Source organism: Hakea prostrata, chromosome 5 (assembly GCF_041222555.1).
Source record: "Hakea prostrata isolate BN-2017 chromosome 5, UWA_Hpros_2, whole genome shotgun sequence".
NCBI lineage: Eukaryota > Viridiplantae > Streptophyta > Magnoliopsida > Proteales > Proteaceae > Hakea > Hakea prostrata.
In genome coordinates, this window is record NC_142604.1 from 38,175,639 (window position 1) to 38,202,287 (window position 26,649).

General features: G+C 38.8%; 2 protein-coding genes across 2 annotated transcripts in view; both read left to right on the forward strand.

Moving 5' to 3' along the window:
* LOC149015918 (P-loop containing nucleoside triphosphate hydrolases superfamily protein) overlaps window positions 1-1,092 on the forward strand; it is a 60,634-nt gene extending 59,542 nt beyond the window's left edge. Inside the window, exons 16-18 of the mRNA XM_089156831.1 lie at window positions 337-415; window positions 509-532; window positions 640-1,092. Coding sequence (XP_089012957.1) covers window positions 337-415; window positions 509-532; window positions 640-695 — 159 coding nt within the window. The 3' untranslated portion in view covers window positions 696-1,092. The remainder of the gene's footprint in view (window positions 1-336; window positions 416-508; window positions 533-639) is intronic.
* A 20,194-nt stretch (window positions 1,093-21,286) lies between these two features.
* LOC149015919 (receptor like protein 24-like) overlaps window positions 21,287-26,649 on the forward strand; it is a 35,826-nt gene continuing 30,463 nt past the window's right edge. The window contains exons 1-2 of the mRNA XM_089156634.1: window positions 21,287-21,297; window positions 21,631-24,355. Of these exons, the coding sequence (XP_089012760.1) occupies window positions 21,287-21,297; window positions 21,631-24,355 (2,736 nt within the window). The remainder of the gene's footprint in view (window positions 21,298-21,630; window positions 24,356-26,649) is intronic.

Consider the following 26,649-nt stretch of genomic DNA (forward strand, 5'->3'; position numbering starts at 1 on the left):
TGCTTTCTAAAGATATCCATGAAGGGCATACATATTCTACTGTCAACTGCAAGATACATTCCTCTTAGTGCAATAGTTCTTTCATTGACTTTCTTTCAAAAAAGGTCCCTTAAATGAGGATCATTATATTATTATTATATCGTTGAATTGTAGAGCTTGATCTAATTTAGTCACTTAAATGGGACTATTCCTATCATAACTCTTTTTTATTTCAGTTATTGGGAACTTCAGTAGAATGAACTATTCAATTTCCGCCTGTGACTCATGGGAAGGAAATCTTCACTTAAATTATCTTTGAATCTTACAATCTGTTCACTTTGCATTTATCTACTTTAGGCATGCAAAGATGTGGAAGCGACATCAGAGAAGCAAAGAAAGGCAAACAGATCTAGCAAACGAAAACAAGAAAGAAAACGTATGTTTTTTCCCCTTTCTTGTTCATGTGTTTGTGTGTGTGTGTGGATGCTGTTATTATGTGTTTCTTTATTGATTTTTCCTCTTTTGTCAGGTTTACATGAGAAAGAAAGAAAACGTATGTCTCTACCCCTCTCTTTCATGTTTTTGTTTGTGTGCACATATTGTGAGGGAGTTTTTTTTTTTCTTCAAGTATATGTTTATTGGTCCTTTCCCTTTTGTCAGGTTTACATGAGAAGCGAAGGAAAGAGAGGAAGCGACTGAAATGTAGCAGTGAGTAGAGAGATTGGTTCTACAAATGCATAGCAGGAAAATGGTAAAATAGAGAAAATGTTAATTCTGTTTGATCGTAAGTTGTATCATGGGGAAGAAGTATTTGAAGAGGGTGGGGAGATTCTTCTCTTCCAGTTTTATTTTCTTTGATAGCTTGTATCCACAGTATAGAATTGTTTTATCCTCAGCTTTTGATAGTAGAGGAAAGTGAGGAAGAGGAGAAAAGAATGTACAGTTTTGGGAACGTTGAACTTGTAAGAGAATTGATGGGACCAAAGGAAAGATCCTAGATCGTATGTTTTGCTAGGAAAACCATTGGGAAGGTGAGAGAGAAAACAGAAAGTTCTGGAGAAATTTTGTAACAGTTCTCAAAATACAAGAGGCTCTATAGGTCATTCAATGGTTCTCATTTTCTTACTTGGTTATCACTGAGTTTATTCGGAGACAAGCCACGGGGTGCTCCTCATCTTCACTGCAGTCTCCTAACATTATGATGGAGGGCGCCGGCCCCAACTGGCGTAAGTCAAAGCAAATATTTTGTCATTGATGAATATAATTTGAAAGATGATTCAATGGTTCAGTCTAAACAATTTCCAATTTATGATTTTTGAACGATCCTTCTGTTAAAGATTCCTCTAGGTGTTAAAAGCCTGTTAGATTCATCATGCACAGAAATCAGCAGCACTTTTGGGACCAAGGGAAGGCCTAATGGGTCAAGGTAGGATAATGATCCTAAATTCTTTTGATATCATTGGGAGAAAGGACATTTTTTTTTTTTTTGGGTTGCCAACCCCGGTTCCAGGGCTTTGCCTTGATTAATCCAGTGTACGACCCGGGTGGCTGTGGTGGGTGAATCTCCCAGTGGAGATTTTTGCATCCACAAGGTTTTGATACCGGAACCTTGATAAAGCGGACCAAGTTGCTTACCACTTGGACAACCCCCATTGGTTAGAGAGATGACCAATTTAATATGTTACCTTTCAACTTTAATCCGGTACGTCTGTCAAGTAGGCGATCTAATGCCTGAGATTAAATCATGCATGGAGCCTTTAATTGGTTATAGACTTTCTCATATATTGTTCAATATCTTGGAGATGAAGTTCTCCTAATTAACTGATAAATTAATTGAAATTAAAACTAAATGGAAATAAATGTTATGTTTCCTTTAAATTCATTTCTAATATTTATTAAAATGAGAAATAAAAGTACCAAGGAAATTGAAACATTACCACGCAAATTGAAACATTGTGTATCTTATAATTTGATTTATAACATTCTCTCACTTGGCCCAATTAATCATAATACCATTTAACCATAATATGTACCTAGTAGATAAAATCTCTAGCATCAGCAAATGAGAGAATGTCAAATGTGAGTCATAGTGGTTGTATAACATTTGTTCAGTGTATTCTCTTTCATGTACTACAATATCAACAATTCACCATATAACATTCTTAACATTGAGAAGGTTATAAATATTAGCATTATAACATAATAGTTCACATAACGTCTTATAGCATAATGATTGAACATAATGCCTTTTTAAGAACTGACTTGTTAAAATTACATAATGTGTGTACAACAGTAAGATAATAGAAAAACATGATGCATGTTAGAAACACATAAATAAGCTTAGAGTGTCTCACATCAACCATCATTAGTATAATCAAAACTCATTCCTTGAACAATTTCCTAAATTTTTTTGGTTGTAACCCTTTCGTTAAAGGGTCTGTCATCATAAGCTCTGTTCTAATGTGCATAATCATTGTTTCTGAACCTCCTTTTTAACGGCAGAACACTTTAATTTCTATGTATTCTAGAGAAAATACCATTGCAAATTTTAATTCCTTCTTCGCAGTCTTTCTCTTGGTCTGTTGCTTCTTCAAAGATTTAAAATTTTATCATGAGTTTGAACTTCTCATACCGTGTAAATACTAAATCCTCTTGATGTTTGATTCATCAGGTAATGTTAATGATATAAATGGTTATTCCATATATTCCAGTCTAAACCTGTGACTATATTGTCCGACCAGTTGTTCAAGAGGATTTGGTCCGACCATATGGTTAATGGTAGGACTGACCATATCATTAAGAGTACCCGAGTAGGAAAGAACTTCTAAGAGATATCAACTTTCTAGAGGAAGGAATTAGGTAAATAGCTCTTCTCAGAGTTATATTCCAAGTCTATCTCTAATATCTTACGCTATATAAATGCCTTAGGCAAGTATAACAAAGTAAGTATTCATATCCTGTGTGATCAATTACTTGAATTCTCTATTGAGTAGTTGAGATCATATCATTGGTACTGACTTGCTCGTCGGAGACGTACCTCGACCCCCCCAAGGTCGAGCACGTGTTTTGCAAGAACGTGACAGGGAAGGACGAGCAGGATTTCGTATCAACAATTGGCGCCGTCTGTGGGATATGCATCAAAAAGTCATGGTGCGAGCAAGATCGAAGATTGTGAGTGAGAAGGAGGTTGGGGATGAGGTCGATAAGGAAAATCCTCCACCAGAAACCTCAGAGATTCCTCAATAGAAGAAGAATCCCAAGCAAAGGAAGGAGAATCCCGAGCAACCGGAGCAATCTAACCAAGTTGCAATAATGAATCAGGTTGATGAACTCCAGAAGCAACAATCTGAGCTTCGAAAGGAAATCTCATCCCTGAACGAACTAGTGAGGATGACCATGCGTCAAATAATCACCCTGGGAGCATATTCTCAGGGAAATCAGAAAGTACCAGAGGGAAGCCAACGTGACCTTCTAGTCATTCCCGACCAGATACCCCGACCGTCTCAAGGAAATCAACAGAAACTAAAAGAGAAGGTGGGAGAAAAGCCTCGAGCATCAGACGAAGCAATTCCAAAGAAAGATTCTCCAAACGACAATGATAACGACCAAGGTAGTAGTGCTAACCCTACCAAAGATCTAAAAGACAAAATGAGCGATCCCGGCCCGAGTAAGCTTGAAGAGCACATGAGCAAACAAATCAAAGAATTAGACAAGAGGTTGAAAAAATTGAAGGAGCCAAACAAAGACGAGCTATATGCTATTCTAATGGAGGATCCTTTCATCTGAGCCATCTCCGAAGCGGAGATGCCAAAAGCTTCAAGTGCACTACCTTCACATTGTTCGATGGATCGCGATGCCCAAAGCATCATACCACCCGCTACAAATCGATGATGTCCACGTATAAACACAGCGAAGCGGCTATGTGTCAAAGTTTTCCTGCCTCTCTGACCAGTGCTGCGTTAGATTGGTTCTTGGCATTGCCAAACAGTTCTATAAAAAGTTTCGATCATCTAGGTCGGGTGTTCTTATTACGCTTTCAAGGTGGACTTGGAACCAAGAAGAAAGAAGATACTTTGTTTTCTATAAAACAAGGTTGAACGGAGTCCATCCGAAATTTTCTTCAAAGATTCAACAATCTTACCATGCAAATTGAAAGCTTGGACGATAAGATTGCTTTCCATGCATTGTACCAGGGACTTACCCATGAAGGGTTACTTGAACAACTGCTCCTAGATATGCCAAGAACATATACGGAACTAGTCGAAAGATGTCATAAGCAAGTAAAGATATCGGAAACCCTAGAATCTCGGAAAAGAAAGCCAAGGGTTGAAAGGAGAAACATTCGACAAAGGGCACCACTGACCAGAATGTTAGGGCTAAGTTCGACCAGGCCTGGTCAAGTAGAACCCCAGAAACATCAAGAGGTCGGCCATCTTCCACTTAATGCAAGAATGTCGGAGATCTTGATGCAAATCAAAGATCAAGGAATTATAAAATGGTCGGGTAAGATTTGAGCACCTCCGAGAGATCGTGACAAAAGAAAATACTGTGAATATCATAAATATCACGGTCATTGGACGGATGATTGCAGAAACCTAAAGACAGAGATTGAAAATTTAATCTCACAGGGACACTTGAAGAAATACACCCAACCCAAACAAGAAGACCGACCACAAAACAAGTTCGGTTGGAAAAGAAGGAGACCAGATAATCAAAGAGAGAGGAGTCCGACCAAACGCCAACCAGAGGCGGAAGAGAGCCAAAGAAAGAGAAGTCCAATATACACGGTTTTTGGTGGCCTGACGGAAGAATCAAGCCGACAAACAAAGAGAAAAGCATGATATATCGGAAATACGGAAACTAATAGAAATATATCGACAGAGCCAATTACTTTTTCCTTCAAAGGCCTACAAGACATCACAATCCCTCATGATGATGCTCTTGTAATCAAAGTTACCCTGGCAGGAACTGAGATTCACAGAGTCCTAGTATATTTTGGATCCTCGGCAGATATATTCATTGGACGCATTCAGAAAGTTGAAGTTAAGGGAGAATATGCTCATACCGTGTGAAACTCAACTATACGGTTTCACAGGTTCGTCCACCCAAGCAGAAGGAACAATTTGGTTAGATTTGCGGATTGGAGAGCATCCAAGAGACAAGGTTGTACAATCCAATTTTATGGTTGTATGAGACTTATCAGCATATAATGCTATTCTAGGACGACCAACTCTTTATGCGCTCGAAGTAGTGGTCTCCTCGTTATACATGAAGATAAAATTTCCGACCACCGGGGGAATTGGAGATTGTACGGACGACCAGGAATCTAGACGACAAAGCTACAACAACTACATGCGAAAGAAGGCAAGGACGAACTCGACAATGACTATTGAAGTCAGGGACGATCGAGATGAAGAGACTTTGCAAAGGGCTGAACCTGTGGAAAAACTAGAAAGAATCTGCTTCAATCCCGACCTAAAGGAGCAAGGCATAATGATCGGATCAGAACAAGAAGTGGACTTCAAATCCAGGCTCACCGAATTCCTAAAGAAAAATTCTGACGTATTCGCTTGGTCGGCCGAAGATATGCCAGGGATCGACAGAAAGGTTGCTGAACATAAACTGTGTATCGATCCACAGGCCATTCCGGTGGTTCAAAAAGAAGGATTTCTCTATTGAGAAACATGAAGCCATTCGAACCGAGGTGCAAAAGTTAAGACAATCTGGCTTTATAAAGCGAACTAATCACCCAACATGGTTGGCTAACGTGGTGATGGTCAAAAAGGTAAACGGGAAGTGGCGAATGTGTACTGATTACACAGATCTTAACAAAGCCTGTCCAAAGGATCACTATCCACTCCCAAGGTGATCTTCTCATAGATACAACTGCTGGACACAAGATGCTCAGTTTTATGGATGCATATTCAGGGTATAATCAGATTTTGATGCACCCAGAGGACGAGAAACACACAACAATTATGATTGATAGGGACATCTATTACTATAAGGTAATGCCATTTGGTCTCAAAAATGCAGGAGCAACATACCAAAGGGCGGTCAACAAAATCTTCACACATCAAATTGGTCGGAACATGGAGGTATATGTAGATGACATGCTAGTGAAAAGCATCTCAAAGAGAAATCATCTGAATGACCTGGCAGAAGTATTCAAAGTACTTCGAAAATATAAGATGAAGCTTAACCCTGAAAAGTGTGCTTTCGGAGTGTCTTCTGGAAAGTTCCTCGGATTTATGGTGTCTCAAAGAGGAATCGAAGCCAACCCTGAGAAGATAAAAGCAATCTTGGACATGAAACCACCAAGAAACATCAGAGAAGTCCAATGCCTGACTGGTTAGGTGGCAGCGGTGAATAGATTTATCTCCTGATCAGGGGAAAAATGCCTACCTTTCTTTAAAGCATTGAAGCAAGTAGTGAATCAAAAAGGCGACATCTGGAATAATGAGTGCCAGGGAGCATTTGAAGAACTAAAAGAAAAACTATCCTGACCACCTTTGCTCGTGATACCGACCAACAAAAAGGAACTACAGTTATACTTGGCTGCATGGTTGGTCGCGGTTAGTGCCGTACTTGTGCAAGAAGGTAATATGCAAAAACTTGTCTCTTATGTTAGTCATGTTTTAAAGGATGCAGAGACTCGCTACCCAGAAGTGGACAAACAAGCATTGGCACTAGTGGAAGCGGCCAGAAAGCTCTGACCATACATCCAATCTCACCCCATTACAGTGATGACGAATTTACCCTTGAAAAAGATTCTTCACCGACCAGACCTGGCAGGGAGATTGGTGACGTGGGCGGTGGAATTGAGTGAGCATCAAATAGACTTCAAGCCCCAACCAAGTATCAAAGCTCAATCCTTGGCATACTTCATTATTGAAACACAGGAGTCAGGCCAAGATGAGACCGAGCCAACCTGAGAATCAATTAAAAGATATATGGACTTTGTTCGTGGATGGATCAAGCAATTCACAAGGGAGCAAAGCAGGTCTATTAATGAAAAGTCCAGGGGGATTGAAATAAAATACGCCCTTCGCTTCAAATTTAAAGCGTCTAACAATGAAACTGAATAAGAAGCCATGCTAGCAGGTTTGAGAATGGCCAAAGCTCTAAACGTCCAACATCTAGAAATCAAAAGCGACTCACAACTGATTGTAAATCAGGTAAAGGGAGTCTACAAAACCAAAGAAAGAAGAATGGAGAAATATCTACACTTGGTCAACAATTACAAACAGTACTTCCAAGATCTAGAAATTACTCAAGTACCAAGGGCAGAGAACGACCAGACAGATTCATTATCCCAATTAGCCACGGAGGGCATGGATGTTCGGGCACCTGTGGTCTACTTAGAAGAACTTGCGAGTCCTAGTATAAACATTGTCGACCACATGCAAATTTCATCCGAGCAAGGGTGAATGGAGCCGATCATACACTATCTAGAGAACGGCCAACTCCTAGAGGACCAAAAAATTGCCCGATCAATACGACAGAGAGAAGCTCAGTTCACAATCAGAGACGGGTTATTATATAAAAGATCCTTCACCCGACCACTTCTAAGATGTCTGGGACCACTAGAAGCAACCAAAGTTCTAAGAGATATGTACGAAGGGATCTGCGGAGCTCACGTAGGATCCTGAACACTTTCCAATACAATAATATGCCAAGGTTTTTATTGGCCGACCTTGGAAGATGATGCAAAAGGCTTTGTAAAAAAATGCGACAAGTGCCAGGCACACGCAAAGGTCTCTCACACACCAATGGTTCCACATCAATTCTGTCCTTGATACCCTTCGCAAGATGGGGAATAGACTTGGTAGGGAAATTACCAAAAGCGTCTGGGGGAAGAGAATACTTGGTGGTAGCAGTGGACTATTTTACAAAATGGGTAGAAGCAGAACCTCATGCAACTATCAATATCAAGTAGATTAAGGGCTTCGTCAAGCACAACATATTATACAGGTATGGAGTCCCAAAAATATTGGTGACCGACCATGGGAAACAATTTGAGAATGCAACTTTCACAACATATTACAAGGAGCAAGGGATCAAGCACAGGTTCTCCTCAATAGCATATCCCCAAAGTAACGGCCAGGTTGAGGTTACTAACAGGATTATGCTCGATGGGCTCAAGAAGATGCTTGACCAGCTCAAAGGAAGATGGGTGGACGAGCTACCCAACGTACTATGGTCGTACTGAATAACACCTAGGACGACCACTACAGAGTCACCATTCCGACTAGCCTATGGTGCAGAGGCAAGAGTCCCAGTGGAAATCCAAGTTGGATCACTTCGGGAAAAGAATTTGAAGAAGAAGAGAACATCGAGGGAATGCAAACTAATTTGGATCTGACCGATGAGATAAGGGACAAAGCCCAATTTTGACTTGAAGAATTTCAACGGAGAATAGCAACATATTATAATGCCAAGGTTCGGAATGAACAATACTCCCCCGGTGAACTTGTGCTTCGTCGAATGGCCCCTTCAGACCCAACCAATCAAGGGAAAGTATCCCCAAATTGGGAGGGACCATACATAGTCGTACGGCAAGTCACCCCAGGAGCGTATAATTTACAAGATTTGAAAACGAGCGACAAGATTCCTCGATCATGGAATTCAAATAATCTCCGAAAATACTATCAATGAACATAGTCACCAAGAACGTCGCAGACATGGCAAATTCTGTTATTTACTTCAGCTTTGTTATTTATTTTAGTGTGTAGTCACTATGGGAGATTCATAACCCCAATACATCAAATTTTTAAATGAAGACGATTATACAATTGGCTACACGACCTCACATCAATTTGACAAAACATACAAAAAGACCTATGTTTCTTAGGCGTATAAGACCTAAGTTTCTTAGGCAGATAGGACCTAAGTTTCTTAGGCGGATAAGACCTAAGATTCTTAGGCGGATAAGACCTAAGACTCTTAGGCAGAAAGACCTAAGTCTCTTAGGTGGATAAGACCTAGGCACAAAGACCTAAAATATTTAGGTAGAAAGATCCAAGATTTATTCATAGGCAGAAAGACCTAAGATACTTAGGCAGAAAGGAGCTTATATAATTAGGCGGAAAAGACCTAAAGTACTTAGGCACAAAGACCTAAAATACTTAGGCAGAAAGACCTAAGATTTATCCTCAGGCAGAAAGACCTAAGCCTAAGCTACTTAGGCAAAAAGGACCTAATATAATTAGGTGGAAAAGACCTAGGCGGAAAAACTCAAGATTCTTAGGAAGGACCTAAGAATCTTAGGCAGAAAAGACCTAAGATACTTAGGCAGAAAAGACCTAAGATTCTTAGGCAAAAAAGACCTAAAATTCCTTAGGCACGGAAACTTCAAAGTTTTTTCATCATACTCAAAGTTATCATGCCCGGGGGATAGTGGGTTATGACCGAGCAATTGTTGACAAACAATTACTTGGACTTATGACCGAACAAACCTTACCAAACAGCATGGCTTAAATGATGAACATAATAAACAACGAACACTGAAAATTACTTCACATGTTCGGTATCAACAAAGACAAAGGTCGGATTCTTCACAAAGCCAACCAGCATACACGAATTATACAATGCTGATTAACCATATGCTCCATTACTTGAAATCTCTATCCCGATCAAATTTACTTGTGATGAACGAGCACAAGCATGTGACTAAACATCCACCCACTGAGCAGCTTAAATAAAAAATTGTAAGGAAGGATGTCACGAGCAACAAAAATATATATTCTGAACAAGTACACTTTATAAAAAGAAAGAGATGAGATAATGCATAGATAATGCATAAAGGAACTATTACCAAACAAAAGTACTTTAAATAATATTTACAACATACCGAACAAAGGTACTTTGTAAATATTATCAAGAGATTATACAAAAATACTCATTGTTTAAATCTGCCACAAGCATAAGAGATAAACATAAAAGAGTATCCAAGGATTAAGCCTTCGAAGGTTTTTGGTTGGCATTCGCAGCACTGGTTGAGGGACCGACTTGATCTACCTCCTCAGGGGCCGGCTCCCAGTCGGAGTCAAGAAAATCCTGGACGTCCACCTCCTTGGGTAAACCAAAAGCTTTCTTACCTACCGCCCAAGCCGGTCGAGGAATCTTGAGATCATCATATATGCTCGGGTCGATATACTTTTCCAGCTTATGAAGATCAAGTCCCCGAAACTCCCCGATGATACTGGAAAAGGCTGTGCACCGACCATACCTAAACCTAGGAGCACCAACCATGGACACAAATTGCTGGCATCCTTTTGTTCGTACCCACCTTTGAATTACTTCGTGGCGCAAATCCATGGAAAGATCTTCAAACGTGGCCGGACAAGAATGAACAAGTTGATCGGTGAGGTCTTTGATAAATTGATCTTTTTCAAGTTTTTCTTGCTCGGAGGAGGCAAGGGCTAGCTCTTTACTCTCCAAAACACTCTTAAGCTCAGTCACCTCCGATCTAAGAGTGGATAAATGATCTTCAACAGACTTTTGTTGTGCATCCGACAAAGCCTTTTCTTCCTGCATCAAAGTCTTCTCCTCGACTAGCTTCTCAAGTTGGGCAGTCAGATCCTTAACTTTCTCTTCAAGCATGTGGATAGCAAACATATCTCTCCGAGCAACCTCAATATTTCCTACCCAGGCCTGAGTTAACACACAAACCAACCTGAAAAAAGAGGAGTTATTCAAAAGAAAGTATGCACTTATCAAACAAAAATAAGTCACTCTGAAGAAATACTTGCCTTGTCATCACGTCCTGCGTTCGGGAAGAGCCAATGTCAGCTAAAAACTTCTGGTCGGCAGGAAGCACGACCCTCGGTAACCACTCCTTTGCCACTTCAGTCTCATCCTTCTGATTGTTTAAAACATGGGAAAAGGGCTTAGCGACCAAGATGGAAGAAGAACATGTGAGGTGGTGGCCGGGGTAGCCGAAGGTTTGGGGGGAGAAGAGGGTAGAATATCTTGCTCTCCTAAACTAGCAATAAAAGACGAGGTCATTTTCTTCTTGTTCGGCCGAGGAGGTAGATCAGAAACACCTTTAGCTCTCTTTGAAGCCGAAGAGGGCAGAATAGATTTACCTCGATAAGAGCGGACTCGGTCGGGCTTGGTTGGTACCCTAGCCTCAGCTTCTTCTGCCTCCTCGTCAGTTGCTCGTTCAGTAGCTTCAAGATTCAATTTCACTAAAGAAAAATATGCACATTGTTAGTGTAGATTAGAAGCCTGAGTTTTGGATTGAAAACTCTCTGTTTTTGGGGCGGTCACTAGTCGCGGTCGCTCAGCCCAAGCGACCAGCCCAAGCGACTGGCTGGTTTCCAGTGACCAAATGACTTTTGGTTTTGATCCGATTTGGTTCATTCGACTTATACCTTATTGTAACCCTGTATATAGGTGTTCTCTGTTTCAAATAAAAGTCTTATAATAGTTTCTGGATTGCAAGTTAGAGGAATTCTGCATAATTATAGGTAAGGACATACAATCCTATTTTTATGAAATGACTTAAACATGCTAGTCCAGTGTCTGTTATTATTGTTCTTTCATTTCATATGCTGCTGTAACCTTGTTTAGCATGCTGATCTTATTATATGCTTGCTGTTTGTACCATCTTTACTTAAACTTTGTTGATTATGAATATGATATGATAATGGTTGATGGTTTATGGTTCTGATGGAAGGGGTATTCCATTGGGATATCTTAGCTTGGGATATTAGAGGGCTGTGGTATGGGACGCATGCTCGCTGATGTATCTAGCACTATTATAACTACTGAATGACATACCTAGGTAGAGTCTAGAATTGCATGGCTAGGTACCCCACATGCTACTACCCTTTCGATAGGGGGAATTGAAGTCGGATGACCCGTGATGGCAGTGATGTGATGATGGTCAACTGTTGGTCATATAAATGGTAGGGTTGCATATGTTAGGGTTGGGCTCATGGACGTCCAAGGAATGGACTGGGAGTCGTGAGGAGTCATGAGAGCATTCCGCCCCAACAATATGTGGATGGCCATAGGGTTATGGAATGGAGTCTAATAGTGGTAGCCAGTCCGTGAGGGTTCTCATTCCTAGGTTGCGAAGGATACTGAACCGAGCTGCTTGGTGCCATAGGGGATGTATCTGGACTTCATGTAGTATGTTACCACTATGACCTGCATTGGATTAGAAACCCCGACATGCGCCAGTACTCATGCCAATGGTCGTGGTGAGAGAGTGTTGATTTAACCTTAGCCATGGTTTGAGAGCCAAGTGTGGACTTTCCATTTTACCCAGGATCCCTACAGAGGTAACCAGTCCTTGCCGGATCAGAGTGACTAGACTTACCCAGAGGAGGGTTGGTGTATATCTTAAAGCATGTCAACTATTAGAGACTTGCATGGTTAGATCTTAGCGGTATTCATACTTTGCATTCATACATATCATATATGCATTTCTGATTGGTTTGACATATGGATGGGAATCATTGTTTGTTCTTCTGAGTTGTCCAGAACTCATTCCTTTATTTGTCTATGTTTTATTAGCTTGTACAGATGGAGGAAATATGCAGGAAGATGGATTGGTTTCCTATGAAGGAACATTCCGGTATGAAGAAGATGTGGCATCGGCAATGGGAAATGGAGATAGCCTGTGCGGGAACTCCTGCGAGTGCATGGAATGCGCTTATAGCACCCATTGATAGGCGGAGGAGACAGGTTGCCAGACAGTTTGCTCATCGTATGGAGAAGATTTGGAGGACCCCATTTCTAGAAATTCATGAAATACATTATTTAGCTTTAGAGAAGGAAACTGGAAAGAAAACTATGTAATCTTTTTGATTGCTTCCGGTGACTCATTTACATTTTGATTGTTTATTATTTCCTTGATTATTTTATTGGAATATTTGGACTCCTGTAATCCTTTCAGTTAATTATTGAACTTATTCTTGCTCATGAATGTCTTTACTTGCATTTATTATTATTGATAGACTAAAACCGTGGATCCTGTGACGGATCACTCCCACGGGTTGTCGGGTGGGTAACCGAGACCGGCAGGTGGGGTGTGACACTTTCAATACTGTTCTTTCATTTATTATCCTGCTGTAACCATGAATAGCTTGCTAATATTAATGTATGCTTGTTGTTTGCACTGTCTTTACATATACTTTGTCAATTATGAATGTAGTATGATGATGGTTGATGTATTGTGGTTCTGATGGAAAGGGTATTCCATTGGGATATCTTGGCTTGAGATATCAGAGGGTTGTGGTATGGGACACATGCTCGCTGATGTCTCCAGCACTATCATGACTATTGGATGACATACCTAGGTAAAGTTTAGAATTGCATGGCTAAGTACCCCACATACTACTACCCTTTCGGTAGGGGAATTGAAGCCGGATGACCCGTGATGACGGTGATGTGACTGTTTCATCCTACAACGGTAACCAGTCTGTGCGGAGACTCAGTGGTCCACTATTGGTCATACAATGGTAGGGTTGCATATGTTAGGGTTGGGCTCATGGACGTCCAAGGAGCAAACCGGGTGTCGTGAGGAGTCATGAGAGCATTCCGCCCCAACAATATGTGGATGACCATAGGGTTATGGAATGGAGTTCAATAGCGGTAACCAATCCGTGAGGATTCTCATTCCTAGGTTGCGAAGGATACTGAACTGAGTTGGTTGGTGCTATAGGGGATATATCTGGACTTCATGTAGTATGTTACCATTATGACTTGCATTGGATTAGAAACCCCGAAATGCGCTAGTACTAATGCCAATGGTCGTGGTGAGAGAGTGTTGACTTAACCCCAGCCATGGTTTGAGAGCCAGGAATGGACTTTCCATTTTACCCAGGATCCCTACAAAGGTAACCAGTCCTTGCCAGATCAGAGTGACTAGACCTACCCAGAGGAGGGCTGGTGTATATCTTAAAGCATGTCAACTGTTAGAGACTTGCACATTTAAATCTTAGCGGTATTCATACTTTGCACTCATACATATCATATATGCATTACTGATGGTTTGACATATGGATGAGAATTATTGTTGTTCTTATTGAGTTCGTCCGAACTCATTCCTTTATTGTCTATGTTATATTAGCCTGTACAGATAGAGGATATACGCCGGAAGATGGATTGGTTTCCCATGAAGGAGCCTTCTCGTATGAAGAAGATGTGGCACCTGCAATGGAAAATGGAGATAGCTTGTGCGGGAGCTCCTACGAGTGCATGGAATGCGCTTACAGCACCCATTGATGGGTTGAGGAGACAGGTTGCCAGGCAGTTTGCCTATTGTATGGAGAAGAACTGGAGGACCCCTTTTCATGAAATACATGAGAAACATTATCTAGCTTTAGAGAAAGAAACTGGAAAGAAAATCATTTAATTCTTTTTATTTCTTCCGTTGAACTCATATTCTTTTTGATTGTTTACCTTGATTATTTTATTGGAGTATTTGGACTCCTGTAATCCTTTTATATAATTATTGAACTTATTCTTGCTCATGATTGTCTTTACTTGCATTTATTATTATTGATGGACAAAAACCGTGGATCCTGTGACGGATTACTCCCACGGGTTGTCGGGCAGGTAACCGAGACCGGCGGGTGGGGTGTGACAGTCCCTACGAAATTCCCTTCCCAACCACATTGGGAAGCGGTTCGTTTGGATAGATAGAACCATCTGCCCTGTTCTTGTTTCTTTGTCATAAAAAAATACAGAAAAAGTGCAAGAGATGGTCGGATCCCAACGTTCTTGCCTTGGCATAACCCCCAAAAACAAATTACATTTCTCCAACTGTTCGGGATAAACATACCCGGGCACATCCTAAAGTGGATCATTATTTCCCTAAAGAGGGGGTGAACGGGAAGGTGAAAACCACTTTTGAGAGCATCTTCATAAAGAGCAAATTCTCCGGGCCGACGAGAATTAGCCCTCTCATCAGAAGTCGGGACACGAAGGATATAGTCATAGGTATCTCATATCTTTGACGAAGATAATCCAATCTCTCTTCGGTTATCAACGAAGGAAGAAAGTCGGGACCCGAGGAATATGGATCGTAGTCTATATGTTAGTTCTTTATTTTTCTCTATGGTGTACTCTTCTAGAGACAGGCTATCCTTCCATCGTTTCCTTTCGGCTTTAAAACGGAGTTGGGCACTTTGACCGACTACTCTTGGTCGACTTTACATCTACTTCACCATCGTTACTAGTGGGTTCACGACCAGAAAATGTTTCAAGAGTCTCTTTGGACCTAACATCGAAACTTTGTTTAGGATCTACAGAATGCTCAGGGTTCTCATTTATTACAGAGGCAGAGGGACCCTCTCTTAAGTCTTTCCTATTTTTAAAACTGTAGAACCTTTTTTCACAACTACCATATTTCTCTAATGAAATAAAGGGAAGTTGTCAAGGAAAAAGAAGAAGAAAAATACAGGCAAAAAACAAAAAATGTATGAGCATACTGATTATTATGCAACCCAAGGAAACAGAAGGAAGAGACGTAGAAGACTTAATTTTTAAGAGATTGTTGAAGGAGATGAAGTGATGCACCAGTTTGTAGGAAGAGAAACACGTCAAAGGGAATGAAACAACGTCGGCCTCTCACTCACAAAGTTGCATAAACAAAATAAGAAATGAGGAAGATAATGACAGGTATCTATCTCTCTCTCTCTCTCTCTCTCTCTCTCTCTCTCTCTCTCTCTATATATATATATATATATATATATATATATATATATATATATATATATATATATATATATATATATCTTATTGATTTAATCTCCACTTGTTTGTTGAGTGGATCTGTAGCACCCTTGGATTGGAATATTTTGCATATATATATATATATATAAGAGATCCACTCAACAAACAGTGGAGATTAAATCAATAAGAGATCCTCATCTAATGACTAAAATGATGAGTAGGTGGACGGTTGAAGATGAAAGATTGTCATAATGATGATATGCATTTAATACGATGAGACATAACATGACACGTGTCCAAACCTCGCAGTCATTGAAAGACGTGCCTCGATATTCCTGTGCAAATGACGGCTACTCATAAGTGGGACGTTACAGTTTTCAAAAGAGGACTTTGATCCGGAACGACCAAAGTCTACATGCATGAGAATAATACAATCCCTTGAGCCAAACACATAGTTCTCGACCTCTAGGGACTCGGGGGCTTATGTTAATTATATAAATGGTCATTCCATATATTCCGGTCTAAACCTGTGACTATACGGTCTAACCAGTTGTTCAAGAGGATTTGGTCCGACCATATGGTTAATGGTAGGACTGACCATATCATTAAGAGTACCCGAGTATGAAAGAACTTCTAAGAGATATCAACTTTCTAGAGGAAGGAATTAGGTAAACATCTCTTCTCAAAGTTATATTCCAAGTCTATCTCTAATATCTTACACTATATAAACGCCCTAGGCAGGTATAACAAAGTAAGTATTCATATCTTGTGTGATCAATTACTTGAATTCTCTATTGAGTAGTTGAGATCATAGCATTGGTCCTGACTTGCTCGTCGGAGACGTACCTCGACCCCCCAAGGTCGAGCACGTGTTTTGCAGGAACGTGACAGGGAAGGACGAGTAGGATTTCGTATCAATAGGTAGATTCAAGAGTTCCTCTGACAAAGAATAAAGTTCTTTGATATCTCAAGGCTAGTGCAGGCTCTCTTGCAAAAGGAATCTTTGATGAAGAAAATTAAGAGCAGGAGTCAATATGTGGCGTATCTTCAGGTGACACTTCTTACCAGCCCATTAACTTATACACCCATTTGACAACATATGCATGAATATCTTTCATTTCCATCAGTATATTTTGAGAACAATGACATGGATGCTTTGGTATAACTTGGAGGCTACAAGATTTTCCCTTAGGTGTGGGGAGGTGAGGGAGATTGTTTTAGTGATACCCATTCCCCTCTCCTCCCCCTCCCCTTTTTCTAGAGGAGTAGAGGAAAATTATATTGTGATGACCATCACTGCTCGAGTCCCTATATATTGCTCAGTAGAATTGATGTCCATGTCAAGAAACATTTTGATATTTTTTATGTGAACTATTGGTGTTTCAGAAGAACCAAGGGTCTGACTTGATAAAAAAGCCACACCCAACACACAAAGCTCCCACGTTTAGCAAGGTTTGGGAAGGGTCGAATACACAGTCTTACCCCTATTTGTAGAGAGACTGTCTCCAACTTGAGCTCATGGCTAAGCATTTAGCAAGTGAGCACTTGACTAAGGTGCCAAGCATGACTTTCTATTTGTATTTGTAGATCTTAGGACCTTGTCTTGTATATAATAATAATTATTATTATCTTGGTTGGGACATGTTTAGGAGTTCGCTTCATTTGAATACCATTGACACAACATGCTTTTTACGCTTGTTATGGATGACTTATTCAAGAGTGTTGAAGACGAGGTCCTGTGATATGCTCTTCATTAATTATATTGTTTGGTGTATTAGATGAAAATAGGGATTAGACCACGTTTTAAACTTTAAAGTATCGATCGATACGGGAGGATCCATATCCCCTGCTTCCCCTCCCTAATAAAAGTGTTTTGTCTTGATTGGTGTACCAGTTGGTACAATACGAATAGACCGATGTGTACACTACATGTTTTGAGTGAGTATTGATATGTATCAATGTATGTGTCAACTGATATGACTCGATGTAAATTGATTCAAGTACAACTTGATATGTACCAACAAAGTTCAACACATACCAATATGTTTGATACCAACTAATGCATGTTAATATTGCCACTAGAGGCCCATGTGACCATTGGAATATGAGGTTGTTTCTGAGATGATAGATGAAGGAGATTTCATAAATTCACAAAAAAAATGTAGGTTTCAGGATTTTTTTTATTTTTTTATTATCTATGTTTAAATTATGATTATTTTATCCCATTTCTTCCTATAAATCAATGCATTTAGATGAAACTAAATTGGTTCTCCATTTCAGTGTTTATTCAGTGTATATGCATTAGTCGTGTTATATGTTATTCTTTGGTACTGTTTTTTTCTTCAAAAATATATTGCCATATATATATATATATATATTTTGACCATTTCCATGAATTTTTGCTCTATGATATGTATCTCAGATTTAATATAGTACGCCAACTAAAATCACCTAATTAATAATACCTAATACCAATAGTTTAAATAGTTTAAATCTTGATTAACATGAAGTTAAAGATGTGGAGATCAACCCTTGAACAAAAGGCTTTAAGGTTTGTGGATCAAAGACGGAGTATGTGGTGTATAACGTCAGTTACACTATGATGGATAAGACACAGTGAAAATTGAGGTAAGAGATGCTACCCAGTGACTATCATAGATGCCTTAAGTCAAACCATAATTAAAGGTGGGTGACATTGCGATGATGTTTCACAGAAAATTGAGGTGGGATGAATGGATGGGTGCATTCGGATTGTTGTGGATTGACATATTCCTACATAGCAAACAATAGTTTTACAAAACTATTATCCAACCAGTTATGATGTATGGGGCAAAATGTTGAACAATTTAGAAGTGTCATATACTGAAGCTACGTGTAGTAAAATTGAGTATGTGAGATGGATGTGCGGAAAAACCTTATAGAATAAGTAAATGAATGTACTGAAGATTATTTTGTCAGTGACAAGCTCCAAGAATGTCATTTGAGGTGGTTTGGCCATGTTAAACGAAGGCTTGTGATCCATTGTTTCGATTCAGATTGAAGAAGCTAAAAGAGCTAGGGGTAGGCCTAAAATGACCATAAAAGAGAAAGGAATGAGATGTGTAGTCTAGGTCTTGCGTCAAGTATGATCTCTGATCAAGCCTATTGGGAAGCTAGACTCCATATTGTTAGCCCCATTTTGCTGACTTCATGGGATGTACCTTGTTCCCCTTACTTTTATTTCCCATTTCCTATGCGCCTTTGCTCATTTCTCCTTTTTTTTATTCTTCCCTTACCTTCCTTTTGTGTGGACCTAAATTTTTCCTACTTTGTTTTGCAAGGATCCTTGTAATTAACCTCTTTTAGTTATGACAAGGCTTAGTAGCTTTTGTTATTGTTCTTTTACCGGCAATAGTGCCACATGCAATGGCCTAAAGTGAAATATTTGGCATTTTTTTGAGGTCCTTGACTCCCCGTGATATCTCATGCTATCCAAGTTGCCAAATATAAATTCTTCCATATTTGTTTGGCCAATTAATACAAAATGGTTTTTTGTTGATATAAATTCCAGAGGTGGAATAGTGAAGCATGGACCTCCATTGGAGATTTTTTTTTCCTCCAATAATGCAAATGAGTCACCTATGGCAATCCCTAGCAATATTAGAAATCATGGAAGGAGAAAATTGTATGATTGGGATTCAATTGGTTGATATTTTCTAACCAAAGATAATTTTCGAGTTAGGCGGTTTTTTCTTTGTAAAGAAAAGAAAGTAACCTCCCTCGAATAATGTACTGTGGTTTTCATGCAAGAATGCTGGATCTGAACAAGAAAAATATGCCACTTCTGCTGTGTAGGGAATCATCATTAGTTCTAGACTTGTAAGAGAGAAATTAGCAGCCCTTGGTTTTTTTCCCATTGTGCAAGTTGCTAGTTCCTTTGTTGTAGAATTGGCATGAAGTCCCATTAATAGATACAAAATCTAGTGTCAAATCGATTGGGGATTCAATTTCTTGGAACCTCCAGCATGAAATTGTTGTGAGAAAGTATTGTCCCCAATTGTTTGCTTTTTGTCGTATTGATGAATATTTACATTTCCCTTACATGCCATGCTATCATTCACAAATCCTTGACAAATAATAATATTTTTGTGTATGATGTTCCCATAAGCTAGTGATTCTTCCTTTAAATACCAATTTGAAGAAGTGGTTGAGCAAAAAATAGGTGAAGATGGAGCTTTTAGGAAAGTATATATACAAGGGAAACCCAAGAGAGGAGGATCAGAATTAGAAAGGGCAATACCTTCATGATTGTAAGGTATTGTTCTGTAGAGATAATTGGGGTGGTTATTGGGCACGTCATATTTAATTTGAAGGATGATTGGATCTTCAAGTTAACATCAAGAATGGAAAAGTACCAGCCAAAATGAAGGTCATAGAAAATCGTAAGTTGTGGGAGAATAAAATGAAAAGTCATCTGATCATTTAGTGAGAGGATTTCATTTTGCATGTTGAATAATCCTTTTGTCATGATATGTTCATTTTTTGTGGTATTTACTTGAATACTTAACAGAGTGTACTCCTGAGTAAATTTGAATATGATCACTTATCCTCTCCTTGCAAATCGCTCTTTCGTTGCAACCCTTGCAATCCCACCTTGTAATATTAAATGTTTAGATAATGTCCTTGTGTCCAAATGTGTTGAATTCTACTTAGAACATGGTGAATTTTGTGGGTAATTCTAAACGTTTTCCATCTGATTGAGTTTGAATGCTTTTCACCTTTCAAGATTCTTCGAAGTCATTACTTTCTAACCATGTTGGAAAAACAAGCCCTTAGTGGTCCACTATAAATGTTTTCCATCCGATGGTGTTTGAATGCTTTTCACCTTTAAAGATTAAAAGAAACCATTACTTTTTTAACCCATCAAACCCATTATACACAGTCAGTAGCATCTCTGAACCTTTCACCGAATTGACAAGTTGGGACCAGCTCAATTGTTCATGATACGATAGAATATATTCCATTCTATTGAGAATTTAAATGAAACCCAAAGTCAATTTGCATTGCTTATTTGTAATGGAAAGGAACCCATGCAGCAAGTTCTAAGAAGCTACTGTTATAGAAAAACTGAAAAGGAGTTCCTTTTTTTTTTTTTGGAAGAATAAAAAAGTCTCCGTTTTGTTGCGATGGTAACCTAACTAACAAGGTTAGTTGAAGCTCACCAATTGTAATGAAAACAGAACGTTTTAGAGGAAAACGTAGGGTGATCACTCACCTCAAAGCCAAGCCCGAATGGGCACCTCTTTGGGAATACAATGTTAAATTAGAAATATCTGCCAATAACTCTAACTCTACATTGTTGAAGTCAAGTCATCAAAGATTGTCACTTTACGGTTCCAATCTTGAACCTTAACGTGGAATGTGAACATCTATATTTACTGATGAAATCATTGTTTTTTGCGGTAATGATATCTTTCATCATTACATGGAAACCACGCAAACCTCTGAGTGGAAGCTCAAGTCATTTTAAGGGAACCACTCAAACGCTTTATGGAAAGTGAAATTCATTTTCATGGCATTTGAAGGGTTTCTGAACTCCTGAAGATTCTTCCAAGAGGTTGTCTTTGGGTCTGCCATGGATCAAAAGTAAGTCTTCGAAACCGTACCTAGCTAGGATTTATAGGTGGAATGACACTTGGTCTTCATGCCAGATTCCTGGTAGTAGGGGTCAGTGAGTCCCATGTATGAGCCTTAGCCAGTGCCTTTCGTCTTCTATAAATAGAATATCACTGATCATTAATTAACTAAACTCCATCTCTTCCTCAGAGTCTTTCTCCTGCATCCTCCTCCGTCTGAGTCTGAGATAACAAAATGAGAAGAGCAATAGCAGTAATATTTCTCTTCCTCTCAATGTTGTCTATTACTGTTTTTTCCTATTCAATGTCACCACCCTTAAATCAGTCATGTCTCCCTGATCAGATGTTCGCTTTGCCTTCAATTGAAGCATGAGCAACAATCTTGTTTCCATACTCGTGATGATAACCCATTCGAGTCCTGGAAGAACAATACCGACTGTTGTTCATGGACGGGAGTCACATGTGACAGTCTCAGTGGTCATGTGATTGGTCTCGACCTCAATTCTTTTGGTCTTTGTGGTTCTATCCCTTCCACCAGTGCACTCTTCCATCTTACCTACCTCCAATCGCTGATCCTCTTCAACAATTCAATCAGTGGTTCTATTTCATCTGGGTTTAATCGACTCTCTCATTTAAGAAATCTCAATCTGTCCTTGAACTATCTTGAGGGCCCCATTCCATATGGGTTTGATCGACTTTCTAGTTTAACAATTTTCGACCTTTCTGATAATGCTTTTAGTGGACAAATCCATGACAATAGTAGCCTCTTCCACCTTCATAACCTCCGAAAACTCGATCTCAGTGGGAATCAATTTAGTGGTCAAATCCATGCAAATAGCAGCCTCTTCCACCTTCTAGACCTCCAAATGCTTGACCTCTCTTTGAACAATTTTGAAGGTTCCATTCCGCTTGGTTTCCATCGACTCTTCAAGTTAACACATCTCGACCTTTCTGATAATTCCTTTGATGGTCAAATCCCCTCAGATATTTCACGGTTAACAGAGTTGGTTTTTCTTCGTGTCTCCTACAATAGAGGGTTAAAACTCAGAAACCCCAACCTCAAAATTCTCATTCAAAATCTATCCAATTTGACGGTACTTGATCTCAGTGAGGTGAACATGTCGTCAGATAATAATCATGACTGGTCTCAAGTTGTATCCTCCATGCTCCCTAATCTTGAACGGTTATTGTTGTCCAATTGTTCAATCTCAAAGCCTGTTGATACATCTCTTGTAAACCTACATTCCCTATCACGACTCAAATTAGACTCCAACAATTTGTCCTCAACAATATCAGATCTCGTAGGGAAACTCCCTTCTTTAAGAGAACTTTCTCTCAAATCCACAGAATTGTATGGTGAGATTCCGAGGAACTTTTTTTATCAACACCCACACTTAGAACTCTTGGATTTATCTGATAACCATCTTCTCTCAGGTTACTTGCCTGAGTTCCCTTATGTGAATTATCTACGATGGTTATCCCTCAGTTCATCACCACTATGTGGAAAGTTGCCCAACTCAATCAGGAATTTGAAGTCGTTGGAGATTGTGATCTTTTCCAATTGTAGTTTATCTAGACCAATTCCTTCAAACTTATCTTCATTTGAAAATCTAACCAATCTTCGTGTCTTGCATCTTTCATTTAATAGTTTGAGTGGTCAAATACCTTCATTTTCCAAAGACAAATTTCCCAATCTTTATTCTCTACTATTGGGAAACAATTTGCTTCGAGGACCCGTCCATTCATCTCTATTCTCTATCCCATCATTGCACTATATAGATTTGTCACACAACCAATTAAATGGTATTCTCGATGATGGTGATCATGATGATAACTTCTCCCACTATTCTAAACCAGTTGGCAAATTCCCAATCTCATCAACTTCTAATGGAACCAATCTTAGACTTCTTGATTTGTCATATAACAAATTAAGCGGTGTGATTCCTAACAAGTGTTTTGGTCATATGATTGGAAATATATTGGTCTTATTTCTAGAGCAGAACAACTTACATGGGCCAATTCCTGCTTCTTTCACCAAAGGATGTAAACTTCAAATGTTAAAGCTCAATGGGAATCAACTCCAGGGGAACTTACCGAAATCAATGGCGAACTGCATTGACTTGGAGGAGTTAGATCTTGGGAATAACCAGTTAAGTGGGACTTTCCCTTTTTGGTTGCAAAGCCTACCTCAATTGCATGTACTGATTTTGAGATCAAACAAATTCTATGGTCCTATTTTGCCGAAGTCGAAGATCAGTGATTCTCCTTGCTTTTCAATGCTACAACTGTTCGACATCTCTGTAAACAACTTTATTGGAAAACTGCCATTGGATTATATTTCTCAATGGAAGTCAATGTTGGATGCTAACGCATCTCGATTGGGTGCCTATCTATCTTTGCAAAATGCAACTTCTGGTCATGATATCATCGAGACAGTAAGCAAAGGGATACATTTGGAGATGGAAGTGATCTTTAGCACACTTACCATCATAAATCTTTCTCACAATAAGTTTGAAGGAAATATTTCAGCTACAATTGGGGTACTAAAAGCACTCATGGAGGTCAATTTATCTGCAAATGTCCTTACAGGCCAAATTCCAGCTTCATTTGATCAATTAATTCGATTGGACTCATTAGATCTTTCCAAAAATAGTTTGTCAGGGGAAATCCCCCAACAAATGGCAAGTCTCACATCCCTTGAAATTCTGGATCTATCAGAAAATAATCTCACAGGAATGATTCCACAAGGACCCCAATTTGGAACTTTTTCACCTGCATCATATGAAGGAAATGTGGGATTGTGTGGATTTCCATTGCCCAAGAGATGTGGACCAGTAATAGAGAGATCATTACCTCCAGTTGCTTTAACATTGGAAAAAGAAGAAGATTATACAATAGGTTCACTCGATTGGAGATTCATGATTGCAGGGTATTGTTCTGGAGTGATAATTGGGGCAGTTATTGGGCATACTATGTTTTGGAGGATTGTTGGGTGCTTGAAGTTAACCTCAAGAATGCAAAAGTACAAGCCAAAGCAAAGGCCAATGAAGATCAGAAGCCATGGAAGAGTAAAATAAAAAGCCATCGATCATGTCATTGAGTAAGAAGGTTTATGTTGCATATTCCATAATACTTATGCTAGTACATGTGAAAATTTTCCTTCTTTTTCCTCTATTATTTATTTGTATACTTAGGGCCTTTTTGTTATCAATTCTCATTCTCTATTTTGTCAATTTAAAATAAATGAATACAAGAATCCATTTTTACTCAAAAATGAAAAATGGTTAGGTAACTTTTGTCTAGAACAAATTATCGAATTAAAAATAAATTTGGAATGTCAAAATAAAAAATTGATTTAAAAATGATAATGAAAATAGAGAAAAGAACGGAAGTTTTTAATTATACTTTCAGTTTGCTTTTGAATTTTAAGTGACTTGTGCACAAATGAATAGAGTTTTTTTTTACCCAGAATCCATAAAGTCTATTATGGATTTTCTATCTATTATGGAATTTGGGTTTAAATAAAAATAGGACTCAAAATGGGTACTAATCACATAAAGAAAATAGAAAATGTCAGAAAATAAGAATAAGAATTTGATACCAAAAAGGCCCTCAATGTTGAGTTTAAATTGGAGTACCAATCATTTCAATTTCAAAATTTTAAGTATCATTTATTTCAATTTGATTAGCGTCTTTTAAGATCAAGGGTTTATCAGTTTATGTCTGTCTCTATTGATGAACCTGTACTTGGGAAATCCCATGATTGCTAGGGGAAAATGAATTGACAAGGTGGGTATTCTATAGATATGTTTAGGGTACTAGCAGGTTGAGAAATTTTTGCCTCACTACATTACCTTTAAATTTGACTACCCTGCCAATATCCTACCATGAAAGTTAGTATAATATAAAGGTTTAAGATGGTATAAAAAGGAGAAAGTCTTAAGTTAAAGTTTACAAATATTTACAAAATCCCCTCATGAAATGACTTCAATATCCTCTATATTTCTATTTTCTCCACTATAAAACCTCCAACATCCTCAACCACGCTGTCCCCTTTCCCTGCAACCCCGTCATCCTTGGCAAATTATGCTATTACCTCTCCTTTAAAATCTCTCATGCATCATGTCTTGGGGTTTTGCTTCAAAAGAGTGCATGGTGATGAAGGTCTATATAACATTAAGTGTCTAGATCATGCATGTTGCTATACGAAGAGGTTTATAATGCAATGTGTCCTACTTAGAACATAGTGGATATCTACTGCATATAAATACATTTACCTTGTTAATCTCAAGTTTGGTAATTACTTTTTCTCAAAATAGTAAGAACTTGATGGGATATTTATATTTCATGCAATAATTGGTGATCTAATGATTGATTTATAGTAACATAAGATTAGGATTAGCCGCATAGCGAACTCTCATTTTATCATTTATATGTATGAATAAATGTGTTCCTTAATAAGTTTTCACACTCCATTTGTCATGAACACTAAGGTATGTGAGGTATTGGATAACATCAAATGAAATTTGGGATCTTGGTAATATTTGAAATAAATTTCAAATACTATTGGTTGATTATTGCATTAAAATATGAAATTATTGTGACTCCTTTTATCATTTTTTTCGCTAAATTTTGTGATTCTTACATTAAATTAAATGATTAGAAAGTACAATTATAGATTTCCAATGAAGATTTTATACAGCAACATGTCATTATAAATGAAGGAAAAAGAAAGTTTTCCCCCACTCTCCGCCCTTACATAAACACAAATCCCAGAAAGGCCAGTTTCCTTGATTTTATATGCAGCAGTGCCTACCCGCTAATGCCAATGGTTAGGATTTAGCCACGTTGTCAAAACTGAGTCAAACGACTGTAAAAGAAATTGTGGGGTATATATATTTTTACATCTAAAGGTTTAAAAGTTTTCAAATTTACAAAATCAAGTCCCTGAATCTACCCGACCCAATCCCCAAATTCCCAAACCTTCTTTGCTCCTCCTCTCCACCTCCTCGTCATTCCATCACCACCACCACCTACAAACCTTCAAGGAAATGAAGTGACTCCTTTTCTCCAAAATCAAGCTTCTCTCAAAAATCTTAACAAGCCTCACCCCCCTCCTCATCCTCTTCCTCTTCCTCTTCCTCTTGTTCTTCCTTCCATTCCCATCTCTACAAAGATTTCAAGTCTGTCGCGGAAAAATGCCCGAGCCTTTGCTTTCACTGTTGTATTATTTTTAATATAATAAAATAATAAACGTTTCATTTAAAATTGGATTTATAAGTGCGGAAACTTTCCTTTGTTTATTTTAGGAAAGTGTGTGTTATATAGTCCCACATTGGAAACCGAGATGTCGGAATCCAAG